Below are 18,109 nucleotides of genomic sequence, written 5' to 3'. Positions count from 1 at the left end.
TATATAAGGATTTAAAACCCCTAAATGAAGACATTCAACTCATTATTCCTAAAACTCAAATCAATTCCCAAAACTTCATCCTCTCCACAAAATTCTCTCTCTAGAAAACTCAAAGAAGAAGAAGAAGAAAGTGAGAGCTAGGGTTCAAGAAGCAAGGATCTTCACATAAAATTCACAGGGCTTTGTGATTGAGGTAAGATTGTTTTCATCCATGGGTAGCTTTCATTCATGGAGCCCTCTCAAAATCCTCAAATTTCAAATGGTAGAATTCCCCCAATTAGCTAGGGTTTTCTTCATTCACATGGGTTCTTTGATCTAATGATTTTAATGGTTTAATTATGTCTAAATATTCATGAATTGATGATCTACAATGTTTTTATGATGATTCCTTTATGAACCCATGCAAACCCCCATATTTCTCCAAATTGTGATCTCATAGGTTGGGTTGTTGATTGTGAAAGAGGAGTTTTTATGATCTAATGTATGAATTGATAGAATTACATGAAACTATGATGCAATCCCTATCTAATGCTTAAATTCTAGATTTGGTGATTGATGATGACTTTGAACCTTGGAAGGGCAAAGTGTGAATTTATGCATGATCTGATAAACCATATGTAAGAGTTCTAGTAGCAATCTCCATATCCCATAAACTATGTGCCCCCATAGGTTATATAGCTAGTGGATCCACCTAAGCTAAGAGTTCATAGTTCTACCTTAGGCAAGTAGAACAACCGTTTTTCAGTGTGGGAGACACTAGGTGATCATGCTTTAGATCACATGGTCTCTATGTCAGTTAAGGATATTCTTCCCACAATAAGAACTTGACTAATGAACTATGGTTACTCAAGAAGCTTTGTATATGAATTCAAAGGTTTTAAATGTGATATTGACTTATGTTGTCCATGATTATCAGTTTATGACTTATGACTTCTAATGTCTTAGATGATATTCAAACATGGCAAATTGCATGCTTTCAAATGAAATGTCCCTTTTTGCATATTTTTAATGTTTTTATGCATGGTTACCATACTTAGTGCATTTTTGTGCTAACCTCTACTTTTCCTACATTTTCCCAAGTATAGGGTTCGATTCTCGAGGTGATCATTCTAGTGGCTGAAGCTTGGACTTGTGTATCTTCCGAGCTTGTTGGTGAGTCCTCAGGGTGAGAGGATTACTTTTCCTATGTTGAAGTTCCTTTCATGTACTTTCACTTTTCGGACATGTTTTATGGGTTAGGCTCTATTTCATTCAAGTATTGTAACAGATGGCTATATTGAGACAAGTCTAGACTTCTGCTTTCTTTTATGAAAAAACTTTTAAGACTAGAAATTCATTTTACTCTTTATTATTCTAGTAATTTATTTTATGATATGCTAGGTGTCTTACATGGAGCCTTTCGGGGTTCATGTGCCTTGTTACATCTAGGGGGTACCCTTGGGTTGTGACAAACTTGGTAATCAGAGCACAAGATTTAGAATGATTCTAGGATGATGTCTCATAAGCCACATTTAGTAGAGTGTTGTTCATGAGTGTGAAGCGCGCCACACTTATAAATGAGAGGCTACAAGATGTTTAGGAAATTTCACTTCTTCATTACTCTTAAGTCGTGCCTTAGAGTTTAACTCTAAAAAGATTTCTCTCTCCTAATCCTTCTCTTGTGTCTTCAAGTTATGAATACATGAAGGGCTAATGCTAGAAGGATGGAGGATGAAAATGAGAATCAAAGAACTCCTCTCAAGCTCCCCATGCTCTGATGATACTTTGGTTGAGAATGTGACACATGCGGAGTTTAGGTCGACTATCCAAATGTTAGCTCAAGTCGTGATGGCTCAAGCCAATAGAGAAGTTGTAGCTCCGATGAATCCTAATGTGAATTTAGTTGGTTCAAGGGTGAGGGATTTTGCACGAATGAACCCTCTGGAATTTCATGGCTCAAAAGTGGAAGATGTTTCTCAAAGGTTTATAGACGAGGTTTGTAAAGTACTTGCTATTATGGGGGTGTCTTCGGAAGAGAAGGCGGATTTAACCGCCTACCAACTAAAAGATGTGGCTCAAGTGTGGTATGATCAGTGGAAGGGATAGAGACCCGTAGGAGCGGGCCCGGTAGAATGGGAGTTATTTAAATTAGCATTTCTTGATAGGTTCTTTCCCCTCAAGTTGAGGGAGGCAAAGGTACAAGAGTTCATCAACTTTCGTCAATGAAGTATGCGTGTTAAGGAGTATGCTCTAAATTTCACCCAACTCTCCAAATATACTCTAACTATGGTGGCAGACTCAAGGGATAAGATGAGTAGGTTTATGTCGGGTGTGCCCGACTTGTTGAAAAAGAGTTTCATACGGCAATGCTCCTCCATGACATGGATATCTCAAGACTTATGGTGTACGCTCTAAAAATTGAGGAATAGAAACTTAGAAAGAAGAATAGGGAGGTAAAAAGGGCTAGAACCGCTGATGGGAATTTCTCCAACTCAAGGTCCGATGGACAAGGTCGAGCTATATTTCGACAAAGGTTTCCTAATCAAGATTCATATAGTGCTCCTCTCTAGTCTAATAAGGAAAGTGTGCCTAACCCTAAATCTCAAGGAGGAAATGGAGGTGTTTCTTCTTTTTCTAGATCTACATGTGCCAAGTGTGGGAAGAAACATGATGGTAAGTGCCTAGCCGACACCGATGGATGTTTTAGCTGCGGGAAGATTGGCCATAATATGAGAGATTGCCCCATTCTTGTGACAAAGGGAAGGGAAAACAAGCAAGCTCCTCCAAGCGGTTCAAACTCCAATGCCCCAAAGCAAAATCGCTTCTATGCTCTTCAATCCCGAGGTGACCAAGAGAGCTCCCCGAATGTAGTGACCGGTATGTTAAAAGTCTTTCTTATTGATGTGTATGTCTTGTTAGATCCCGGTGCTACTTTGTCCTTTGTGACACCTTTTGTGGCCATGCAATTTGATATGCTCCCCGAAGTGTTATTACAACCTTTTATGGTCTCTACCCCAGTTGGTGATTCTGTGGCTAATAGGGTATATAGAAAGTGTCCCATTTCCTTATGCCATAGATTTACTCTTGGTAGAGCTTGGCGTGTTAGACTTTGATGTGATTCTTGGTATGGATTGGTTGCATGCATGTTACACCTCTATTGATTGTAGAACTCAGGTGGTTAGATTCCAATTCCCAAATGAGCCTATTTGAGAGTGGAAAGGGGGGAAATTCTATGCCTAGAGGCCAATTTGTCTCTTGTCTTAAAGCTAGGAAGATCGTCTCAAAAGGGTGTATTTTCCATATTGTTATGGTGACGTATGTGGATTTCTAAACCCCTTCTCCAGAGTCGGTTTCGTTAGTTAATGAGTTCCTGGAAGTTTTCCCTGATTATTTGCTCGGTATTCCTTCCAAGTGGGAAACAAATTTTGGTATTGACCTTCTTCCGAATAAGCAACCTATCTCTATCCCTCCTTATAGAAGAGAAAATAAAGGATTTGTTGGATAAGAGTTTTATCCGACCGAGTATCTCTTTAAGGGGTTCTCCCGTGTTATTTGTTAGAAAGAAAGATGGGTCTCTTCGAATGTGCATTGATTATCGTCAACTGAATAAAGTGACCATCAAGAATAAGTATCCTCTTCTGATAATTGATGACTTGTTTGACCAACTTCAAGGGGCTAGTTATTTCTCTAAGATTGATCTTCGTTCGAGTTATCACCAATTGAGGGTGAGAGGTGATGATATTCCGAAGATGGCTTTCCAAACTTGGTATGGTCATTATGAATTCCTAGCGATGTCGTTTGGGTTGACAAATGCTCCAACGACATTTATGGACTTGATGAATAGAGTGTTTAGGCAATTCCTAGACATGTTTGTGATTGTGTTTATCGATGAAAATTTGATCTATTCAAGGAGTTAAAATGAGCATGTTGACCATTTGAGAATTGTGTTGCAAGTTCTTAAGGACCAACAGATTTTTGCAAAGTTTATCATGTGCGAATTTTGGTTGAGGTTTGTAGCCTTCCGTGGTCATATTGTGTGTAGAGAGGGTATTGAGGTAGATACGAAGAAGATGGAAGCGGTCAAGAGTTAGCCTAGACCTCTAACTCCTTCTGACATTAGAAGCTTTTTGGGTTTGGCCGGTTACTATAGAAGGCTTGTTGAGGGATTTTCTTCAATTTCTTCTCCTTTAACGACTTTGACTCAAAAGAAGGCTAAGTTTGTGTGGTCGGAACCTTGTGAGAAAAGTTTCAATAGTTGAAAGATAGACTTACTTTCGCTCTGGTGTTGACCTTACCAGAAGGTATGTATGGTTTTGTGGTTTATTGTGATGCCTCTAGAGTTGGGTTGGGATGTGTGCTTATGCAAAATGGTAAGGTGATTGCCTATGTTTCAAGGAAAATTAAAGTCCATGAAAAGAATTATCCTACCCATGATCTTGAATTAGCGGCAGTTGTATTTGCCTTAAAGATATGGATGCATCATTTGTATGTGGTCCATGTGGATGTTTTCACCGATCATAAGAGTCTACAATATGTGTTTAGCAAAAGGACTTGAATCTTTGCCAAAGAAGGTGGCTTGAGTATTGAAGGATTATGACATGAGTGCTCTTTATCACCTCGGTAAAGCTAATGTGGTAGCAGATGCTCTTAGCTGATTGTCGATGGGTAGTGTGGCTCATGTAGAACATGAAAAGAAAAAGCTGGTTTGTGATGGTCATAGGTTGACCCGACTAGGTGTTCAGCTAGTGGATTCCACCAAGAGTTGTGTCATGGTCAATCATGGTTCCGAATCATCCTTTGTGATGGATGTGAAGTCTAAACAAAGTCTTGATCCTATCTTGGTTGAGTTGAAAGAGGCAGTACTTAAAAAGTCAGTTGAGGCTTTCTCCCAAGGGGGAGATGGGGTACTAAGGTATCAAGGTAGGTTATGTGTTCCAAATGTTGACGGCTTAAGGGAGCAAATTTTAGAAAAAGCCCATAGTTCTCGATATTTTATTCACCGGGAGACACCAAGATGTATCGTGACCTACGGAAAGTCTATTGGTAGAATAGGATGAAGAAAGATATTGCGGGATTTGTGGCCAAATGTCCTAATTGTCAACAAGTGAAGGTTGAGAACCAAAGTACGGGAGGCTTGTCGCAAGATATTGTTATTCCTACTTGGAAATGGGAAGATGTGAATAGGGATTTTATTGTAGGCTTGCCACGTACTCGGCGGCAACATGACTCGATATGGGTAATAGTGGACTGGATGACTAAGTCCGCTCATTTCATTCCCGTCAAGGTGTCGTACTCGGCGGAAGAGTATGCTAATTTGTACTTGAGGGATATAGTAAGGTTACATGGAGTACCCTTGTCTATAATTTCGGATCGAGGTACCCAATTTACTTCACAGTTTTGGAAGTCTTTCCAAAAGGGGCTAGGTACCAAAGTGAAGCTTAGCACAACTTTTCACCCTCAAATAGATGGTCAAGCAGAATGCACCATTCATACTTTGGAGGACATGTTGAGGGCATGCGTGATAGATTTTAAAGGCAGTTAGGATGACTATATGCCGTTAGTTGAGTTTGGTTATAATAACAGTTATCATTCGAGTATCGACATGGCTTCCTTTGAGGCTCTGTATGGTAGGAGATGTAGGTCTCATATAAGATGGTTTGAAGTATGAGAAGTTGCTCTCCTAGGTCAGGAATTGGTGCATGAGGCCATTGAGAAGATTCAGGTTATTAGAGAGAGGTTGAGGATGACCCAAAGTCGACAAAAGTCCTATGCCGATGTTAGACGGAGAGATCTCGAATTCGATGTGCATGATTGGGTTTAATTGAAGATCTCACCCATGAAGGGTGTTATGAGGTTTGGGAAGAAAGGGAAACTTAGTCCTCAGTTTGTGGGTCCTTATAAGATTTTGAGGCGTGTAGGCAAGGTTGCATATGAGTTAGATTTGCCAAAATGAGTTGACGTTGGTGCATCCGGTGTTCCATGTCTCAATGTTGAAGAAATGTATTGGGATCCATCAACCATAGTTCCCTTAGAGGGTTTAGAGATTAAGGAGAATCTTGCTTATGAAGAGGTACCGGTTGAGATCCTAGACTGGCAAGTCAAGAGGTTGAGAAATAAGGAAGTTGCCTTCGTGAAGGTATTGTGGAGGAATCACTTAGTTGAGGGTGCTAATTGGGAGGCCGAGGCCGAGGCCGACATGAATTCCCGATATCCTCATATTTTTCCTTCTTCTCCTATTCCGACTTGTGGTAATGAGTTCCCCTTGAGTTTTCTTGTTTAGGAGTCATGGGTGATTTATGTGTTTCAATGATTTCCTTATGTTATGCATGTTCTTGAGAAATTCATGTTTACTAAGAAAATGAGTTTTTTTTATGATTGATTTTCCTCATGCTGTTGTGCATTGAGTATGAGTTGCCTATTTGACTTCATGAGATGAATTGATGAACATGTTTTTATATGTATATGCTTTTCTTGAGTAAATGGCCTAATGGTTTCATGAGATTATGTTGAGCATGCTTTAGAGCTTGGAAAAGGTAGTTCCTTCTAAGAACATGAGAAATATTGAAATTTCATGTATAATGGGTTGTTAGATGTAGTTCCTACTTTCTTGTGATGCATTGAATTTTTGTTTAAGAACATGAGAAATGTTGAAATTTTGATGTTGCATGCATGATGGGCTGCTAGTCTTGAGTCTTTACTTCCGTAAGATGTCTAGATCATCATTCGAGGACGAATGTTCCCAAGGGGGAGATATTGTAACACTCCGGAAACTAGTAGGCTAAACTAGAGATTAACTTGAGGGTTAGAGTCGTGAATGTAACTCCCCATACTTAAAGTAGAGGTTTTCTTGTTAGAACATCAAGGTATTACCCCCCAAGGACCAACCATGGGTCCTTGAGAAGGACCCTTGGAAACTGACCAAAAACATTGAACCATGGAAGGACCCACACCTCGTGGGTGGGTCCACGCCCCGTGGGTGGAGCTGTAGGTCCAATCCCTAAAATTAGACTCTTAGAACCCAAACCACGGTTCACCATCACGAGTCGTGGGTCCAACCATGGTCCGTCAGTGAGGTCTCGTGGATGGTGACCTGTGAGCTAGTTTGGTGGTTAAGTTTAGGGGCACTTTAGGGTTTTTTGTTTTTAATTAATATTAAGTGATGTCGTTTTAGACTAATTTGGACCACCTATATAAGGATTTAAAACCCCTTAATTAAGACATTCAACTCATTATTCATAAAACTCAAATCAATTCCCAAAACTTCATCCTCTCCACAAAGTTTTCTCTCTAGAAAACTTAAAGAAGGAGAAGAAGAAAGTGAGAGCTAGGGTTCAAGAAGAAAGGATATTCACATCAAATTCATAGGGCTAGGGCTTTGTGATTGAGGTAAGGTGGTTTTCATCCATGGGTAGTGAAACGACCCCAAAAATGTCCGAAAATGTGCTTCGGAAACACCTATAATTGTAATTTCCATATATCTCAAAATCCGTGCATGATTTCGGAAATTCGACTTCATATTCTTATTCAGGGGGTCAAATTGAGTGGGAAATGGGTCTAACCCGAATTTTAGAGCAACCGTATCAAAATTCGAAAATCGCAAAAAATGCGATTTGGAGGGTCAACTTTAAAGGGGCATATCTCTTAGCACACAAGGAACTGGAAGGGACACCACCTATTAAATTAAAGCCCTTTGAGTTAGCTTTCCAATGCAATTGGTTTCACCTCATTCCGAGTTAGGATGAAGGAGTGATGATCATTTTCGTAAAACCTGTCCGGGCAGAATTGCAATTTCCAGAGAGCTAAGTTACTGTAGCGGGCTGGGGACGTTTTTCTTTTATAAAAAAAGGATATGTCCCATACTTAGTTATATTTCTTTCTAGCTTCAAAACACTCAAAAACACTCTCTAAGCCCTCTTCAAAATTTCACCAAGATCTTCAACCAAATTCAAAGATCTCAAGCTCTAATTCCGGATTCAAGACTCAATCTCAAGCTTCAATTCTCCATTCCAATCTTCATCAAGGATTCTCCAAAGTTGAGGTATGTGGGTTGATTGTGGAAACCTTCCTTTCCACAAGTCCAACCATTTATCCTCTATTTTACTTCAAGTTTATGGGTCCTTATGATCATTTATGAACTCTTGAATTATGGAATTACTACTACACATTCTATTATGGTCTATTTTTGCATATTATCATGAAATGGAATTATTATGTGATGTTTATGGTTTTCATGCTTCCATGATCAAATTATGAAGGTTGATATATATATGTATGTTGTTGGTGGGCTGATTTATATGTATTTTGGAATTGGTTGGACTTAGTACTCTTGAAAGACATAATTTTATCTACATGAACAATAGCCCACCATGTGTTTGATAAAATGCCATTGATAGAATTCTTAGGAAATGGAATGTCCAATGTACGTCCTATGAGTCGGATGGTCATATAATCATTGAAATGATGATGAATTGGATACATGTATATGGTTTTCTCTATATAAGTGTTGTGAATCGACCAAGCCTAGCTCGGGGGGTTGTAGGCCCGGGTAACCGTATCAAGGGGTTGGTACCTTGGTTGCCTAGTATGGGGGGTAGTAGGCTCGTATAACCACATCGAGGGGTTTGTACCTTGGTCCCTAGCTCGGGGGGTGGTAGGCCCGGGTAACCACATTGAGGGGTTTGTACCTCTTTCGCCTCTCCAAGGGGGTGGTAGGCCTTGGAAAATACTATATTGATGGTCACTCACCACACATGTACTACGTCCCACTAAATATGATTTTTATGTAAGCATCATTATACATATCATTTCTTTAATATGCTATCTATCGGGTATGATTATGCATTTTTCCTATGATGTCCATCTATTGTAGCATTGCATTTCATCCCATATACTTAGTACATTCAAACGTACTAACGCATACTCTATGCCTACATGATGTCACCATGTAGGGACCGGAGCACCGCTTGACCATCCTCCTCCGCGTGGCTAATACGATTTCCTATCAAGGTTATTGGTGAGTCCTCCATTCCGGGGACGTTGCTCATGATCTTTTGCTATGTATAAGACTTTTCTTTTTAGTTATGTTTTGACTATGAGGGTGAGCCCGGTAGTTTGTCTTGGCCCCCGCTAAGTACTCATGTTTAGAGGTGGTGTTGGACAAGTTGTGTATTATGCTTGAGCTTGACTCATCTATGGTATTTATGTATCATTTCTTCTTTTTTTCTCTTGCTCCCTTAGTCCCGATTTCCCCCTTTGATTATGCTTATTGCTTATGGTCATTTTAATTGCTTCCGCGACCAAGGATGTGTAATGATACGCTATGAGGCTTGTTTGGGGTTCCTTCGGGTTCCCCTTTTGCCGGTCACGTCTAGGCCCTAGGCTTGGGTCGTGACAGGTAGCTTTCACCTATGGATCTCTCTCAAAATATTCAAATTTCAAATAGTAAAATTCCCCAAATTAGCTAGGGTTTTCTTCATTCACATGGGTTCTTTGTTCCAATGATTTTAATGGTTTAATTATGTCTAAATATGTATGAATTGATGATCTACAATGTTTTTATGATGATTCCTTTATGAACCCATGCAAACCCCCATATTTCTCCAAATTGTGATCTCATAAGTTGGGTTTTTTATTGTGAAAAAAAGGGGTTTTATGATCTAATGTATGAATCGATAGAATTACATGAAATTATGATGCAATCCCTATATAATGCTTAAATTCTAGATTTGGTGATTGATGATGGTTTTGAACCTTGGAAGGGCAAAGTGTGAATGTATGCATGATTTTATAAACCATATGTAACTGCTTTAAGGTGCTTTGTGAATAAAGTGCCAATGTTAATTGTGTTGTTGTGTTGTTGAAAGGTTATTCTCATGAAACAGTTACAACCATGATGTGAAAGGTTTTCTCACGTAGAAAGGATTCTTAGGTTGAACGACTATTCACACCGAACTGAATCAATAAATAAGAGTTATCCTAATGAACTAACTTGGATGGATTGTCAAGGACATTATTTCATGAGACATGAATTAAGTAAGAATTAATAAGTATTCCGTGGGAATTATGCTTAGCACCGAGTGAATATTGACAATCCGATAAACTAAGAGTTCATGGTTCTACCTTAGGCAAGTAGAACAATCCTTTTCGGTGTGGGAGACACCGAGTGGTCATGTTTTAGCTCACATGGTCTCTATGTCGGTTAAGGCTATTTTTCCCACAATAAGAACACGACTAATGAACTATGGTTACTCTTGAAGCTTTGTATATGAATTCAAAGGTTTTAAAGGTGATATTGACTTATGTTGTCCATGATTATGACTTATGACTTCTAATGTCTTATATGATGTGCAAACATGGAAAATTGCATGCTTTCAAATGAAATGTCCCTTTTTGCATATTTTTAATATTTTTATGCATGGCTACCATACTTAGTGCATTTTTGTGCTAACCCCTACTTTCCCTACATTTTCCCAAGTGTAGGATCCGGTTCTCGAGTTGATCATTATAGTGGCTAAAGCTTGGACTTGTGTATCTTTCGAGCTTGTTGGTGTGTCCTCATGGTTCGAGGATGAATTTTTCCTATATTGAAGTTCCTTTCATGTACTTTCCCTTTTCGGATATGTTGTATGAGCTAGGCCCTATTTCATTCAAGTATTATAATAGATGGCTATATTGAGACAAGTCTAGACTTCCGCTTTCTTTTATGAAAACTTCTAAGACTTGAAATGCGTTTTACTCATTATTATTTTAGTACTTTATGTTATGATAATCTAGGTGGCTTACATGGAGCCTTTCGGGGTTCTATGTGACTTGTTACATCTAAAGGATACCCCTGGGTCGTGACATTAGTGGGCGAGTGTTTCTTAATTTTATCTAGTATTCATAAGTTAGTATAGTATGTGTGAAACTGTATTGATATCTGTGTTTAGTAATAGACACTAAGCTTGAATTTGAGATGAGTGTTGTGATCAAAAGAATGGCAACATGAGGGTGATGATGTTAGTTTTTAGATCTGATTTGATAAACTTGGCATAGAGTAGGTGAGGAATTAAGTTGTTAGCTGCAATGAATATGAGTGGTGTAAATGTGAGATTCTTACTTTTAGATGAGAGAACTGAAGTATGACTAAGTCACTAATTTAACAAGAGTATTAAGAGGTGTACTATAGATCGTATGTAGTTAGATGAAGTTCTAATTAAGTTTATTGTTTTCATGTATGCCTAGATAGCATAATTGAGTTGTCAATGTGGAGTAGGCTGATGTAAGCACTATTTATCACCCTTAAGAGTTTGGTAGGAATGATTTTATATAGTCAATGACGAGCCTCTTAAATATAGTTCAAAGTTTCCTCCCGATAGGTTGATATGCTCATAGAAGGATGTTATTGATAGGCTAAGAGGGAGAAGTTAGATTATTAACAATCAGATTAAGGGGCCTTGTAAGTCAATGAGAAGAGGTTAAGAGAAGCATCTTATAAAGAGATCTTAGGAGGAGTCTTAGTACCTGCTTATGGAGAGTTCAATATCTATGAGATAAACTTTTCCTGAGTATTAGATTAAGAGGAATGTAGACCAACTTAGAGATGATGAAATAGATCCATAACTTTAAAGTGTCAACTCCAAAACCTAAAGGGAAGATGATGAGATGAGCAACCAAGTCAAGTGTTGAGAATCAAATAGTGATGTGTTCAGAAAGAGTTGTAGTGCTATATTCATCCATTCATACTCTAGCTTATTCCTCAAAGTTCAGTCATTACAACGTCATGATGATGTTCCTTATTTCAGAATTATGTTCATGACCTATGCTCATACACTTCAGAGAGATTCACATCTATGCTCAGTTTCCAGAATGAGGGGCAAAGACTTTAGCTCATTGATATCAATCTTACTCCATAAAGTTATGGATATCAGCCTCATGATATGAACCTATTCATTTAAGAATTCATGTCTCATAGTATGTTCACTCTCACAAATTCATGATTTGATCCTGATGGCTAGCAAAATAATGTTATGTCATGTATATTCTTATATCATAGTTCTCGAATGAATCGTGCTTATGATCTTTCGCTCTAAAGCTCTTTCAGTGATCCTTTTCAGTTTTGGTAGCGATACTGTCAAAAATAGTTGAGTGATGATAGAAGGAGAAGATTAATGTTTCTTATATTGGTAACAATATTGTGCTTATTCTATCTAAGGTTATAAAAATGGAGGAATGATGAATGAAGTTTTACTATGAGTAATAGCAGGTGAGAGTAGTTAGTTAGTTCCTGATACTATTGCAATGCGCGAAATTTTGAGATGATGAGAGATTGAGAAATTCTTAGAAGGTTGGTTAGTAGGAGTCCATGGAGTGGTTATAGTAGTTAGCTTGAATGTGCTGTTTTTAACATGTGGATAAATGGATGATGCATTAGGTGTTTCTTGACTAAGACCCGAATTTTTGTTGAATGTAGTCGTAAGGAGTAGTATTCATGAGATAAGATTTCCTATAGAGGTATAAAACCTGAAACTTGTGATTTGGAGATTAGGTTTGAACACAGTAAGAGCAGGCAGTTTAACTTAGACCTTGGTAAGAGTAGTCATAAATCCTTGTAGGAGTTATAAGTTGTAGTTAATGAGGTATGGTATTGATAAGAAGGGCATGGTTTAGAGGTATTTCTAGGCTTGAAAGCTAGAAGTTGTATTGCTTAAGGCATAATAGTCTTATTTTTACTTCATGCCCAGATTCCTTTGATTCATGTAAGATAACTTCAGATAAAGTGTGACTATGTTCAAAACAATATCGTTCTTGACTTATGTGCTATAGAAAGTTACAAACTCTTAGTAAAAATCATATCCGCCTATGTTAGTAGGCAAGTTCAGAAGTCAGAAAGATATAAGAGGAAACCGGTTTCATCCTCAGTCCAGCCGACATTCTAGGACGAATGATCCTAAGGGGGAGATGTTGTAACATCCTGAAAATTTCTAAGTTAAGATTCAAGTCATTCTTTATTTGTGAATGAGGTTGTACCGAGTGATTCTAAATTTATTTAGATGTTAAGGTGACTAGAGTACCCTAGAATAAAAGTTGAGTTGAAAGTTTTCTTTCCAATTGGGTTTCACTATGAGATGTTACTTGGGTCAAATTCAAACGACCATATCTTTTAGCACATAGAGAAATAGGTGGCCCATGATCTATCAAATTGAAGGTCTTTGAGTCCTCTTTGCAATGCCATCAAGTTTGCTAAATTTTGAGCTTTTAGTAATAAGGTATGTCCATTTGAGTGAAGCCCTTATAGTTAAGGCCTTTCATCTGTTTTAGAAAATGGTATTTTGGTCTTTTCCTTTTTTCCACTTGTCTTAGCATGTTTTCCTGACCTAATTAAGGGCTTAGTCAGATTCTAAATCACCCATTCACGTTCCAAACACTTAGAATTTTAGGGCGAAGTTTCAAGAAGATTTAAACAGGGTTTTCAAGCGTTCATTCAAGGTTTGATGAATTTCGCTAAGAAGAATCATTCTTTCAAGGTATGTGAGGTTTCCCACAGTGATGGACTTGTTTGTCCTCAGGCCAAACATGTAATTCTTCCACTAATTCGTTTATGTAAAGATTCTTGAGTAGTTCTTGAGTTTTAGCTTCATTCATTAATAATAGAGGTTTTGAGTTCTTGAGGTGAGTGTTTTGCGAATGAGTGGTGTTTCTTGATAAAATTTAAGTGAGATTTCAATGAATTTGTGTTGGGTTTATGAATCAAAGAGAGTTTGGAAGAAACCAATCGATTATAGATGAGTTAGGACCCGAAATCGAACAAGAAAATTCGTTGGATTTTTGGGTTTAGGCTGGGGTAATACGCCCCCATAGCGCTAGCAGTGCGCCCCAAAATACCCCCAGTACTCTGGGGGCTAGCGTGATACGCAACTGATGTGACAGGGTCGCCTGCCCCTTTCCTTCACCGTTCTTCATCCCTTATGTGTTCCTTTGAATCGTTTCTACGTTCTCTGTTGGGAAAAATACTACAATATTGATATTGGACTAAAATTGCAAAATAGTAAACAACTTATTACAAACACTTTGTCGTGGCAAGCCACTGCCTTGAAAGCAATTTCAGCTCGACTCCGGTGCAAATTGTTGTATTCGGTCGCTCCCTAAGTGTCACGACCCGAGCCTACACCCTGGACGTGGCCGACACTCGAGAACCACTGCTAATCCCCAAGCGAACCCTCATCCTGGCTGACTATAAGCGGAAGACTAACTTAAGCATGAAAAAGCTTAAACTCTGAAATGATTAACTCTGAATAAAAATAATATATTTAACCTGCCGTAAAATAGACATCTTACTTCTTTAAAACATTTAACAAAATAAATGAACAGACTTCTGAAGCTCTATTGTCTATATATGAAGCCTCTAAATGACAAAGATAGAAGTCAGGACAAGACTCACGACATCCTGGCAAAGCTAAAAAGTAAATGAAATCCTCCGAAAGCAAGGAGGCTCACAATAGCTAACTCGAACTCCATGTGGTATCAACGAAGCTCCTGTTGATGTCTTGTATACATGTATCTGCATCATGAAACGATGCAGGCCAAATGGCTCAGTACGTGGAATGTATGAGCATGTAAGGGGAATTCTAAAGCATAAACATAAGCTTGAAGTGGTGGAAACGAAACATACTTACCTCTTTTCAACTCACTAAACTAAACTCAACTCAAAGAAACATACTTCAACTCAACTCAGAGAAAACAGGGCTCAACTCAATGATAAGATATTCAACTCAGTGAAATAAGGCTCGACTCAATAAGAAGATACTGGACTCTGGGTACTCAACTCTAGATACTGAACTCTAGATACTCAACTTTGTATACTCAACTCTGGATACTCAACTCAATATAAAACAACAATACAAATACGATATATGGAAAGCTTTTAAAACAGTAGAAAACTACACAATGTATTGAAAAATACAATAGTAACTCAGTTTGTATGCAAGGATACAAGATAAACTCTGCTTGTATATGAAAATACAAAGTGAAATCTGTGTTTATAAAAAAATAAAATATCTCTGTGGGAGTTTCTCTAACCGACAACCATGACTTATGAGCTATGTGATGATACATCATTTTGCCTCACGCTGCCAGGGCGGTCCTATACCTTGTTGGGGGTATAAAACCTAACTACTACGTGGATCCACTAGTCTATGCTAAAAAGCACTAAGGAATCATCTAAAAAGTATGATCCTTTCTACCCACGTTGGCTAGATTGTTTATGGGGGTTGTGAATTGTCTGAACTCTCCCCCATATCGGTGCTCAATACTACTCCCAAAATATAACTAGCTAATATGTTTAAAAACATAACTCTTTCTGTGGTTTGAGATAATTACTCAAAAACTAGCCAAAGGTTCTCTTGAAAATCAGAGTTTCCTCTCTTGCTTAAATGTGAAAGCATTTACTCTTTACTGGAAAAACTAGCTCAAAGGCTCTTTTGGAAATCATAATTTCCTCTCTTGCTTAAATGTGAAAACATTTACTCTTTCGGAATACATAGTTCCCATATAATCTTTTGAAGAAAATGAACTTCATTCATTACTCTTTACTCAACTCAAAACTCAAGTCTTAAAAGAGGTTTAAAGCATTTGTAAAAGACTTCTTAAAATAGGGTTCATGCCGATTTATGGACGTGAACGACTCAATTCAAGGTTTTCAGTAACCATAGATAGACCTCAATACTTGGAACTCAAGTACTTCAATGATACTACTCATTTCAAGAATTCTCAACTCAGAGGGTTCATGCGGAATTATGAGCATGAACTACTCAACTCAAGGACTAAAAAATACTTCTCATCTCAAGACTGCTCGACTTATAGGGTTGAAGCAGAGTTATGGGACTGAACTACTCAACTCAAGAACTTCATCCCATGATTAGGAATATAATCTCAAATAGGTTAGGAACTCAATACTTAAGATTTAGAACTTGAAGATACAACTCCTCTCAAAGATACTCAACTTATGGAGTTCATACGGAATTTATGAGCATGAACGACTCGACTCGAGGGTCTCCATAACGATATGGAACTCATGTATACGACTCTTCTCATTTTCATACTTACTTCCTCAAAACTTAGCTCGAATCAATAGTTGATCTCAAAGGATTCACAATTGAACTCAAAGACTTTCTTGAACTCCACTCTTAACTCTTCTCTTGAATTTGAATTATGAATTCAAGAGTTATGGTTCATGATATGAAGGATATCATAATGATAAATTAGACTCATGAATGCATTCTCCTCATTCTCATACTCACTTGCTCGGGTCTTAAAACAAGTTATTAGAAATTGTAGAAGACTCCTCAAAAAGACTCAAAGGGACTTTCTCAAAATGTTTGGAAGAACTCTCAAAACTTGACTCTTAATTCTTCCTTGAATTTGAATTATGAATTCAAGGTCATGATTTATGATTGGAAAGATATCGTGATGATTAAGAGTATTTTAGATAGTTAATCATAAGAAACGGTTAAAAAACACTGTATGGGGAGCAAGCCTGCGACACGGAGATGAATTATAATGTTTGGTCTAATTAATTTTTGAGATAGTGGGGTTCGCGATCTTTCCGCGATGCGGAGAGGAAAAAGTTCACTCTCAAGGAATAGGTCCGCGACGCGGACCTGGTACTTATTTTATGTTCGACATTTTCTTTCTCGTTTTCTAACCCCAATTCGCCTAGACTCGATTCTTTTTCTCAATTTCTCTTTAGATTCAGATACATAATACATGCATATAAGAATCTAATCAAACAAAACTCTAAAATCGACAAGATTTCCTCAAGAACTCATCAATCTCATCTTAACTCAAGAACGAAAGCCAAATTCAAGAACATCAAACCTTCAACTTTTTAGAATGAATTTAGCGCTGAAATTAACAAGATTGGTGCGTGGATGAAAAAACCAACACTATCAAAGCTTACATACCTCTTAGGGATCAAACCTATGCGAAAATCCGCAACGAAACTCAAGAACCTTGACGAACGCTTTGATCCTCTCCTCTTTTCTCTTTTTAAACTCTCAAATAAAACCCTAGGTGTATATTAGGATTATAAAACTGAACCAAATCAGATTAGACCACTAAAACCTTACTAAAAATGAATTAAATCTGATTGGGTAAGGAAAAGACCAAATACCGCTCACTATTTTCGGGTAACTTTCCTTATTTGGACAACCTGACTTCAACATGCATATCTCCCTCATACGAGCTCGAAATTTATCAAACTCGGTGGCATTGGAAAGATAATTCAAAGACCTTTCATTTTATATCTTGTATCCCAACTAACACATCATGTACTGAGAGTTATGGTCATTTGAATTTGACCCAAAACTTAAAAGAACTTAGGAATGACTTGAATGATTTTCTCTTTAGTTCTTCTTGGATATCAAGGTGCTACATCTAGTGACCTTAACACTTAAGAAATTTTAAATTCCTTGGTACAATCTTACTCACAATGAAGGATGTCGAGTCTTAGTTCAAAAAATTTCTGGGGTGTTACACCAAGGTTCCACAGTTACTCTCAAACACGTGCACTCATGGCTGTAAGTTTAGAGGTTACCCAAAACCAATTGCCCAAAAAATATTCTAAGAATAAGATAAGAAGAAAAGAGGTAAAAGTTTTTCTCTTCTTTTTGTTTGTGTTGGTGTGTTCTATCTTATGCTCACCAAAGCCTGTTCTTATATAGAAGTGCAAGAAAATGAGTTGTCAAGGTTAATGGCATTAAAGGCCATTACATCACTTCTGTTTTTTGGAAAGGATGTATCATCTCCTTTTGAAACATATTTTACATTTGTGTCTTTGTATTACACTTAGTTAATGAAGTCAAAATAATCAACTAAAAATATAGAGTAATTAACTCAACAATAGAATTAACTCAACAATCCCCCACTAATGCAAAGATAAAGAGTAAGAAACAAATTTTGGGCAAAGGAAGGAACATGTACGTAAGTGTCAATATCTTTCGATTTGAATTAACACATAGTGAAATGGGGCAACAACTTAATATCCACAAAGTGAAGTACTCTTGAACTGAATGGATATAAATTGAGACCCCTATAACACATACTATATCCTTAAATTTTAAGACAGTATCATAAGTCTTAGAACCAACATTTA

General features: G+C 37.7%; 2 protein-coding genes across 2 annotated transcripts in view; one reads left to right on the top strand and one right to left on the bottom strand.

Annotated features, from left to right (window-relative positions):
- The window catches only part of LOC125825438 (uncharacterized), a 1,130,247-nt gene that overhangs the window by 170,281 nt on the left and 941,857 nt on the right, over positions 1-18,109 (bottom strand). The window lies entirely within an intron of this gene.
- On the top strand, positions 1,828-3,092 carry LOC125825494 (uncharacterized). Its single transcript, XM_049504821.1, has 2 exons — positions 1,828-2,058; positions 2,550-3,092. The coding sequence occupies exons 1-2, from the start codon at positions 1,828-1,830 to the stop codon at positions 3,090-3,092; spliced, it is 774 nt and encodes a 257-aa protein (XP_049360778.1).

The sequence above is a fragment of the Solanum verrucosum genome, unplaced genomic scaffold, assembly GCF_900185275.1.
Source record: "Solanum verrucosum unplaced genomic scaffold, falcon-dt-bn FXZP01000101.1, whole genome shotgun sequence".
Classification (NCBI taxonomy): Eukaryota; Viridiplantae; Streptophyta; class Magnoliopsida; order Solanales; family Solanaceae; genus Solanum; species Solanum verrucosum.
The sequence above is the reverse complement of the archived record's forward strand: the minus strand, read 5'-3'. Positions and strand labels throughout refer to the sequence as shown.

Coding starts and splice junctions, on each gene's coding strand:
- LOC125825494 (XM_049504821.1), top strand. CDS start 1,828: ATGGCTCAAGCCAATAGAGAAGTTGTAGCTCCGATGAATCCTAATGTG. Junction 2,059..2,549: donor AACTAAAAGATGTGGCTCAA/GTGTGGTATGAT, acceptor GCTCCTCTCTAG/TCTAATAAGGAAAGTGTGCC.